The sequence below is a fragment of the Neoarius graeffei genome, chromosome 8 (assembly GCF_027579695.1).
Source record: "Neoarius graeffei isolate fNeoGra1 chromosome 8, fNeoGra1.pri, whole genome shotgun sequence".
In the NCBI taxonomy this organism is placed as follows: Eukaryota; Metazoa; Chordata; class Actinopteri; order Siluriformes; family Ariidae; genus Neoarius; species Neoarius graeffei.
Genome location: NC_083576.1, coordinates 2,201,531 through 2,210,549, shown reverse-complemented (window position 1 = coordinate 2,210,549; position 9,019 = coordinate 2,201,531). Strand labels below are relative to the sequence as shown.

The 9,019-nt window shown below is 37.9% G+C and overlaps 1 protein-coding gene across 2 annotated transcripts; it reads right to left on the bottom strand.

Annotated features, from left to right (window-relative positions):
* Positions 1-1,308: 1,308 nt before the first annotated feature.
* On the bottom strand, positions 1,309-8,718 carry aga (aspartylglucosaminidase). Of its 2 annotated transcripts, XM_060926774.1 has the most exons (10): positions 8,212-8,718; positions 6,860-7,013; positions 6,345-6,457; positions 5,607-5,719; positions 4,900-5,008; positions 4,573-4,648; positions 4,234-4,341; positions 3,808-3,941; positions 3,204-3,277; positions 1,309-1,792 (listed from the first exon to the last, which is right to left on the bottom strand). In XM_060926774.1, the coding sequence occupies exons 1-10, from the start codon at positions 8,318-8,320 to the stop codon at positions 1,739-1,741; spliced, it is 1,044 nt and encodes a 347-aa protein (XP_060782757.1). In that variant the 5' UTR covers positions 8,321-8,718; the 3' UTR covers positions 1,309-1,738. The 2 variants fall into 2 exon arrangements, with proteins under 2 accessions (XP_060782757.1, XP_060782758.1); XM_060926775.1 differs by lacking the exon at positions 3,204-3,277 and having other exon boundaries at positions 1,312-1,792.
* Between the last annotated feature and the right edge of the window lie 301 nt (positions 8,719-9,019).

Sequence of the window (9,019 nt, the reverse complement as noted above, 5' to 3'; positions counted from 1 at the left end):
AAACCAGCCTCATCTGGATTTCCCAGTGAGAGGAGAAAATGGAGCGTGAACCTCAGACAGGAGAAGAGGTTCAGGGTAAAACCCAGGACACTTTAAGGTGAAGCTGTGTTTAAATCACCTATAGTGTGCACTACTTTATTATCTCTCCATTTTAAAACAAACCTGCTTGGGTTTTTTTTTCTCTTTCCAGCAATGGCGCTACATCCCGACCCACAATCCCTTGCTGCACCACTCACCGCCGTCCCAATGTCCTCAGGATGGCAATTAAAGAGGGGGAGAATAAGGGCAGGCACTTCAACCCCCCCCCCCAGTGTAACTTCTTTGAGATAAAAAATAAGGTGTGATTTCTTTAAATTTCAAGAAAAGATAAAAAAATAGAAATCAAAACATTAAAGATGAATAAAGGAAAGATTCTTGAAGAAAAAATGAATATATACTGGATATCTAATGGTGGAATCAGGCACAGAACAGACGCATCAGCGCCTCCTAATGGTGGAACCTATTTAGTTTTTGTCCTGTTTGAGTTGCCGGAGTTCAGCAATGTTTTGGATTAGAAAAAAAAATCTAAAACGCAATTTCATGTAAAAGTTGTTATTGTGCAGCTTTTAAACACCGGAACTTTATAATGCTTTCTCTTGAGAAAACTACAGCAATAATTAATGTTTTATTAAAATAGCAAATATCAAGGAAAACAATACATAAATATTGCTAGTTTGTTTACTTTTCTTTAGGAGTACTATCGACTCTAAAATAAAATTTTTTACAAAAAGATTTTAATTCCCCCCCCAAACTCTCACCCCGTGTCGTGGCAGTGGGCTGATCTGCACGTCATCACAGTAAACACACCCTGAGAACCCGGTCCTGAAACCGGGGACGAATAACGGGCAACGTTTTTAACGTTTGTTCGCTGAAACGATGTGTGTTGTTCCAGTGGGCGGAGAAAAGCTTGTGAACCAATCAGCTGCTCACCTCACACATCATCGCACGCAGTTACCTCCAGCACTGTGGATTCTTTTATTATAAATATTTCATTTAAATATGCAAACACTTTTAAAAACTCATTTCATTTTTTAAAATGCAGCTTATTTGCTAATCAAATTTAGATTTAAAAAAAAATTCAACACTTATTATGACAATTTTTTTTAGGAATGCAGGTTATATTTGTACACAATAATTATTTTGATTTAATCCCAATTTATGAAAGTTTTTAAATTTTCTGAATACATTTTCTATATTCTTATTTTTGAAATACCCAAAAATGAAAACAAAGGATTATTAATAATTATTGTAAAGAATTCTTTTTTTTTTTACATCACAGTGATAAAAACATTATTTAAAAATTAAACATACACTTTTATGCAAAACTTCATTTCATTTGGTAAATTTCTAAATCAAACTTTTCAAATGGTGTACAAACATTTACATTTAATAAAATATTTAATATTTTAAAGAAATATCATTAATAAAAGTAGTTTCTCTTTGCGTTCATGTTGAAGAGACGGACTTTCTCGGATTCCTCAAATCACGAAATTTCCAACTTTGAGTCTGAAGTTTTTATTAAAACTTCAATTCACAGGAATTAAAAACGATCCCTGTGCCTGAGTGCTGAAGTGATTTCAGTCCGTTCCACAGTTCAGTGTTTACTCCGTGTGTGTGTGTGTGTGTGTGTGTGTGTGTGTGTAAACTCGGCGCTACACACAGTCGACTTTGTGCAGCTCAGGTTTGCTGCTCTGTGGATTCAACACCATGAAGGGAAACTGCGAGAAGCTCGAGACTTTATTACATGCTGCACCTTTAAAAGAAAACACAAGAAAACATTATTTACACTGGAAACACTGCTTTATTAACTTTATTGTTTGTTATATTTAATTATGACCCTAAATAATACTCATTATTTTAAAATAATCTTTTTTAAAGAGTAGTTTAATACATTTATTTTATATGGAAGCAGTTTTTAATTTTTCATCTTTCTTTTAATTTTTCTCTGAAATAGTAAAAGATTTTATGTTAACGCTAACGATACAGAATTAACTTTATAACAATTAAACAAAGGCTCTTAATTGTTCTCAAGTTATTTAAGAGCTTTTTTATTTATCATCATGAGCTTGTGTTTTTAAATAAACAAAGACGTTCGCTAGAATTCTGTTGTGAAAAAAAATCTACATTAATAATTTGTGAATGTTTCATTTAAAATATTATATATATATATATATATATATATATATATATATATATATATATATATATATATATATATATATATATATATACATACATACACACACACACACACACACACACACACTACCGTTCAAAAGTTTGGGGTCACTTTGAAATGTCCTTATTTTTGAAAGAAAAGCACTGTTGTTTTCAATGAAGATCACTTTAAACTAATCAGAAATCCACTCTATACATTGCTAATGTGGTAAATGACTATTCTAGCTGCAAATGTGTGGTTTTTGGTGCAATATCTCCATAGGTGTATAGAGGCCCATTTCCAGCAACTCTCACTCCAGTGTTCTAATGGTACAATGTGTTTGCTCATTGCCTCAGAAGGCTAATGGATGATTAGAAAACCCTTGTACAATCATGTTAGCACAGCTGAAAACAGTTGAGCTCTTTAGAGAAGCTATAAAACTGACCTTCCTTTGAGCAGATTGAGTTTCTGGAGCATCACATTTGTGGGGTCGATTAAATGCTCAAAATGGCCAGAAAAATGTCTCGACTGTATTTTCTATTCATTTTACAACTTATGGTGGGAAATAAAAGTGTGACTTTTCATGGAAAAACACAAAATTGTCTGGGTGACCACAAACTTTTGAAGAGTAGTGTATATTATATATAATTTTATATTTTAGTGATAAAATACTAATTTAACTTAAAATAATTTAAACGACAGATTCCTTAAAAGTTATTAAATATTAACTGAGTAAATTTATTTTACGGCGGCACAGTGGTGTAGTGGTTAGCGCGGTCACCTCACAGCAAGAAGGTCCTGGGTTCGAGCCCTGTGGCCGGCGAGGGCCTTTCTGTGTGGAGTTTGCATGTTCTCCCCGTGTCCGCGTGGGTTTCCTCCGGGTGCTCCGGTTTCCCCCACAGTCCAAAGACATGCAGGTTAGGTTAACTGGTGACTCTAAATTGAGCGTAGGTGTGAATGTGAGTGTGAATGGTTGTCTGTGTCTATGTGTCAGCCCTGTGATGACCTGGCGACTTGTCCAGGGTGAACCCCGCCTTTTGCCCGTAGTCAGCTGGGATAGGATCCAGCTCGCCTGCGACCCTGTAGAACAGGATAAAGCGGCTACAGATAATGAGATGAGATGAAATTTTATATATTACAGTATACAGTACAATAATCATTTATTTTTATTCATTTATATCAATTAAATTAATAATTAAAAATTTATTTTTTTTTTAAAACGTGAGTCATTAAAGGCTACTTTATTATATAATTAAATATTTATACTCTATACACAAAGCTTATTTATTTCATAAATGTGTTTATTTGTATCTTTATTTAAGCCATAATGTAAATCAGTTAAGATTTTTAAATAAATGTAGATTTGTATTTTTTTATTTATTGGTCTATTGAAATAACACCTTCAGTATTACTGTATTATTTTCGATTTCATACCTGAACCCAGGGGAAACAGAAAATAAATGTTACTGAAATACTTTAATTTTTTTACTTTAGCTGGATAAAAAGATCTTAAATGTCTGAATATATCTGTACATTTTAAATCATCAGCTTTAATTTATTACTTTTAATTCTCTGAACCACAGAACAGGACCCAAGAGTCTGAATCTCACCGAATCCGCCCGTGCTGTTGGCGCAGATGATTGCTCCAAAGACTTCTGGGTAATATTTCTTGATCCTGTAGATGACGGCTCGACAGGCGGCCGTGGGCTCGTATCCGGACCTCATCAACTCCACCGCTAGAAAACTGTCAACGATCGGGAAGAGAAATTTCACACCGAGCCGCGTTACAGCGGAGATTCATCATGTTCTTTATTTCAAACTGAATCATATTTTTAATGAAATGCCACGCCCACATCCACACACATTACATAGTTATTATAAATATCAGCTGTCATTTACCTTCTAATTACCAATTAATATTTTATTTGTTTTATAATTTTGTTTTATAATTAAAATATTCTTTTATAATTTATTGAGTGTAATTCTGTGGTTTTGTAATAGTTAAAAAAAAAAAAACCTAACAGGTAAAAAAGTACCTGGGCAGGAAACGCATCATGATGTCACCATCACCTGTCGCTGCAGCGCCACCTACTGAACTGTCTGCGTACGCACCAGCGCCAGCAATCGGAGAATCTCCAACACGGCTGCACAAACACGATAAATATTTTAAAATTCATTAACATTTCCAAAAGTCCAGAATCACAAAACTTTACAAACAAAGGATAAAATAAAATGTCCTGATAAAATCACATTAATACAGTGAATTAAAAAATGATTTACTGTAAATGCATAAACATTACTTCAAAATTGTAAAATAAGAATTTTTTAAATTAATTTCATCTTTTTTTTTTTAAGATTTATCATCCATCACTCACCCAGGAACTTTATAGGATGCTCCATTAGTAGACGTCGCAACAACCACCTGACCGTTCTGTCCAATCACAATCATTCCTCATCAAAGCAAGAAAAACAAAACTGATTCAAAACTGATTCAGTGCGTTTCAGAATGAGTCTTTTAGAATGATTCAGAGTGACACAGAATGGTACAGAGTGATTTTGGAGTGACCTTAAATAATTAAGTAATTCAAAGTGATTTATTCACTACAGCGTCACTTTAAAGCTCAATCTTTGCATGTGTGTGTGTGTGTGTGTGTGTGTGTGTTATCTTCAGTACATCAGACTTAATATAATAATATGGTTACCGATGGTATCATGGGAGCGGGGGTTAATTAAATCACGCTTCTGCATCGGCCTCACGTCAGCTCGGGGTTTATACGGCCTGCAGGACGTGGACGGATCCGGAAAAACATTCTGGGGAAAAAAAAATCAAGTTTAAATCCAATTCCCTAATTTAATCATGAAAAATAAGTGAAATCATTTTCTGTTCTATTGTTTATGTTTAAGGATATTTCCATTTTGAAAAAAAAAAATGCACAAAATATAAGAACTTATTTTTTATTCACATCATTAACACAATTCTATTTTTTCTTTCTAAAGTTAAATGTAATTTTTTTAGTGTATTTTGATCTTTTTTCTTAGCTCAGTTTGTGTTCATATATTAATCTTCAGAACTGAAGTTATATTAAATTATTTTAAAAATTCTTATATATTTTTAGCATGAGATGATAATACTATCATCATAATCATCATCATTATTAAGTTAATTTCTTTAATTCAAAAGCTTTTGATAAACAGAGCTCCAGGTTTTCCAGGATTTACATGCTTATAAAACTAAACTGGAGCATTTTAAGGCACTGTGTGTGTACTGTGTGTGTAAACCTGCAATAATAATGAATGTAGTAATTTAAATAATCCTGGTAAACAGTACGATAAAAGCATATTGCATTATTTATGTTTCTCTCTGATTCATTTTGAAGGATATTTCGAACCTTCCTTCTCATTTGCTCACCTTCCTGTAGTTCGGTTGGCATTTCTGACTCAGCCACTGTGAGAAAGTCTTCATCGACTCGTTAGTGGACAGATCTTCAGATCTGAAACCCATGTCCTGAGCAAACACTGACGCTGCATGAAAAAAGGGAGGAGTATTAGATTGGACGTTTTACTCGGGGCAGGAAACACAAGAAAACAGCAACTAAATGCCATAAACCTCATAGAAGTTAACAGAAAAATGTAGAATGCGTTACACAAGTGATGCACACACTTCTTAAGCTTCCCCTAATCCAGTTAAATCTGTAAAATAGTGCACGGTATAGTGAGCAGTGGTGTCTGAGTTCTGGATCTTATCAGTGAGTCAGTTCTTATGATTCAGTTCACTCGTAAGAGTCGACTCTTTCAAGATTCCTTTATCGTCACTGCACGGTACGGTACGGTACGGTGAAACTGAAGCACGCAACCCAGTCAGTGAATTCATACAAATTTTGGCTCCCAAATGACTCACTGTCCATTTTAAACAGAAATTTTTTTTCTCAATATTTTGAGCTGTGTTTGTTCTTCTTTGTCTAATTATGGCTGAAACTGATGAAATCTGACTCAAGCTTCTAATGAAGAATGTTATCATGCGTCATTAAGAAGATTCCATCGTTTAATCCCATTCTGATTAAATGACACTACATCAGTGACGGCACTGCCTGCAGAATAAATTCGAGTTTATGAATCATGTTTATGAATGAATATGATGTGGCGTTACCTGATTCTCCCACTAACAAACTGTGACGCGTGTGCTCCATCACAGCTCTAGCCACGCCCACTGCGTTCTTCACCCTCCTCAGATCTCCCACTGCTCCCACCTCCATCGTATCGCTGAGGAACACAAACAACAGAGAATAAACTTCTAACACAAAAACACACTGATGTCGAACTCCTGATTGTGATCGATCAGTTCAAAGGTTACAAAAAATGATTAAGAACATGTGCAAAACATTTCTGCCTTTTTTGAGAAGTCTGTTATCAAACAATTTAACATTAATGGAACACATCAAGGTTAATTTTATGAATATTAATGACTAGTGGGTGGGTCTTAGTCAAAACTGATTGAGTTTAGGGGCAGAAAAATACTTTATGCCATTTATTTCTTTACAGACATGACACCAACATAAAAAACACTCGAGATGTGACTCAAACACTCAGGAATATTTTTAAAAAGGCCTCATTTCGTAATTACATGGAAGCGGTAATAAAGCCTGAGTTGCTCGTCCCTCTTACCCGTTCATGATAAGGGCGTCCAGCGTGGTCTCTCCTGTCTCATCAGGATGCCCACCGAAGCCCACGCTGCCGTCACACTGCTCTTCTTCACACGCAGTACACCCTCTCTGTACCGCGTCCAGAGGAGACGAACCCGCCTGCAGGGAGCGCCACGCTGGACATGTCCAACACACACACACACACACAAAAAAAAGGAAAAAAAACAGTAACGAATTAACACTGTGTGTTTCTGTTCTGGTAGAACCATGACGGATGAAGCGGAGTGACTAAAGACTCAGAAGTTGATTAATTTCCTGTAACACCGTGTCCAGGGTTTTGTTCATTTACACTCAAGCAATTTGTCAACGATTATAATTTTTTAAGTAATGACGTGCCATATTTTGCATCCATTTATAGTTGGATTTATTTAGTTTCAATTCTACTAAAACGCTGTTCTACATCTTCAAAAAATCTTCCTTACTGATATGCAAATGAACATGACGACCCAATGAATATGCAAATTAGTCGCAGGCGTCATCTGGTGACTTCTAGCGACTTTCTGAGCTCGAGTTATCTATTTCCCCCTGAAAATATTTGACCAGACCAAACCAAACCCCTGATCCTCACCTGTAACTCCCCTGTGGGTGGCTCACCTGTCCGTGACTCCCCTGTGGGTGGCTCACCTGTGTGTGGCTCATCTGTCCGTGACTCCCCTGGCTGTGGCTCCCCTGTGTGTGACTCCCCGGGCTGTAGCTCACCTGTCCGTGACTCCCCTGTGTGTGGCTCACCTGTCCGTGACTCCCCTGGCTGTGGCTCACCTGTGTGTGACTCCCTGGGCTGTAGCTCACCTGTCCGTGACTCCCCTGGCTGTGGCTCCCCTGTGTGTGGTTCAGCTGTCTGTGGCTCCCCTGTGTGTAGCTCCCCTGGCTGCGACTCCCCTGGCTGTAGCTCACCTGTGTGTGACTCCCTTGGCTGTAGCTCACCTGTGTGTGACTCCCTTGGCTGTAGCTCACCTGTGTGTGACTCCCCTGTCTGTGACTCCCCTGGCTGTGACTCCCATGTGTGTAGCTCCCCTGGCTGTGACTCCCATGTGTGTAGCTCCCCTGGCTGTAGCTCACCTGTGTGCGGCTCACCTGGCTGTAACTCCTCTGTCCGTGACTCCCCTGGCTGTGGCTCCCCTGTGTGTGACTCCCCTGCTTGTAGCTCCCCTGGCTGTGACTCCCCTGGCTGTAGTTCACCTGGCTGTGACTCCCATGTGTGTAGCTCCCCTGGCTGTAACTCCTCTGTCCGTGACTCCCCTGTGTGTGACTCCCCTGGCTGTAGCTCCCCTGTGTGTGACTCCCCTGTGTGTGACTCCCCTGGCTGTGACTCACCTGTGACAGTGGCGTTCTTGAAGTTCCACGTGTTTATCACAAGCGGTAAAACAGCTTCATTTGTAGGGAATAAAAAAACGAAAAACAGGAATAAAAGTGTTTGAATCATGTCGAAAGTCTTCCACTTTCCGGTTTCACTCACATGACCAGCCTTCAGAAATCCGCGTCTTTTTTGTTTGGTTTTTTTCCCCTAATTGCGTCCCAAATCGCGCTCTCATTCACTATGTAGTGTGTCTAACTAGCGCTCCATTACAGGTTACCATAGTTACTAGAAGTAGTGCGCGAAGGAAAGTGTCCTGAAGGGCTTATCCGGATTGGAACACAGCCCTGTAAAATAAGGATTCTTAAAATGAATCGCGTCACAAAATTGCAGGAAAAATAAAAACGAATAATAACTGCTTTATTTTATTTTAGACAGCATTAAAAAAAAATCAGCTCCGTGAATATTTTAAATATTTTCGACGTGTTCCCAGATTGGGGTGCTGTCATTATTTACTTCCGTGTTTAGTCATGTGATATCAGTCTTCTTCATCTCCTTTGGTGTGCCGGGTTTTTGAAGCGGCGCCCCGCCACCTGCTGGCGACATTCAAAATTACATCCAATAAGCCTGAAAGCGGACAAGTCGCAGAAAACTGTTTGTTGTTGTTGTTGTTTATGAAATAGGTTATGTTGATGTGGCTTGGTGACGGACTGTGCTTTCCACAGTGGGCTGTAACTTTCCCATCCTGTAATGGCTGTAGAAAGAAAACAGATGGAGACAACAGGCAACTCACAAAAGTGTGAAAGTGTTTTGTACACAGAATCTCCT

Excerpts from the sequence above, each read along its gene's own strand:
- aga (XM_060926774.1), bottom strand. The coding sequence starts at position 8,320 with ATGATTCAAACACTTTTATTCCTGTTTTTCGTTTTTTTATTCCCTACA. Across the intron at positions 4,649-4,899 it reads CCGCTCCCATGATACCATCG|GAATGATTGTGATTGGACAG; the intron begins GTAACCATATTA and ends TGCTTTGATGAG. Across the intron at positions 3,278-3,807 it reads CAACAGCACGGGCGGATTCG|GGTCGCAGGCGAGCTGGATC; the intron begins GTGAGATTCAGA and ends CCTGTTCTACAG.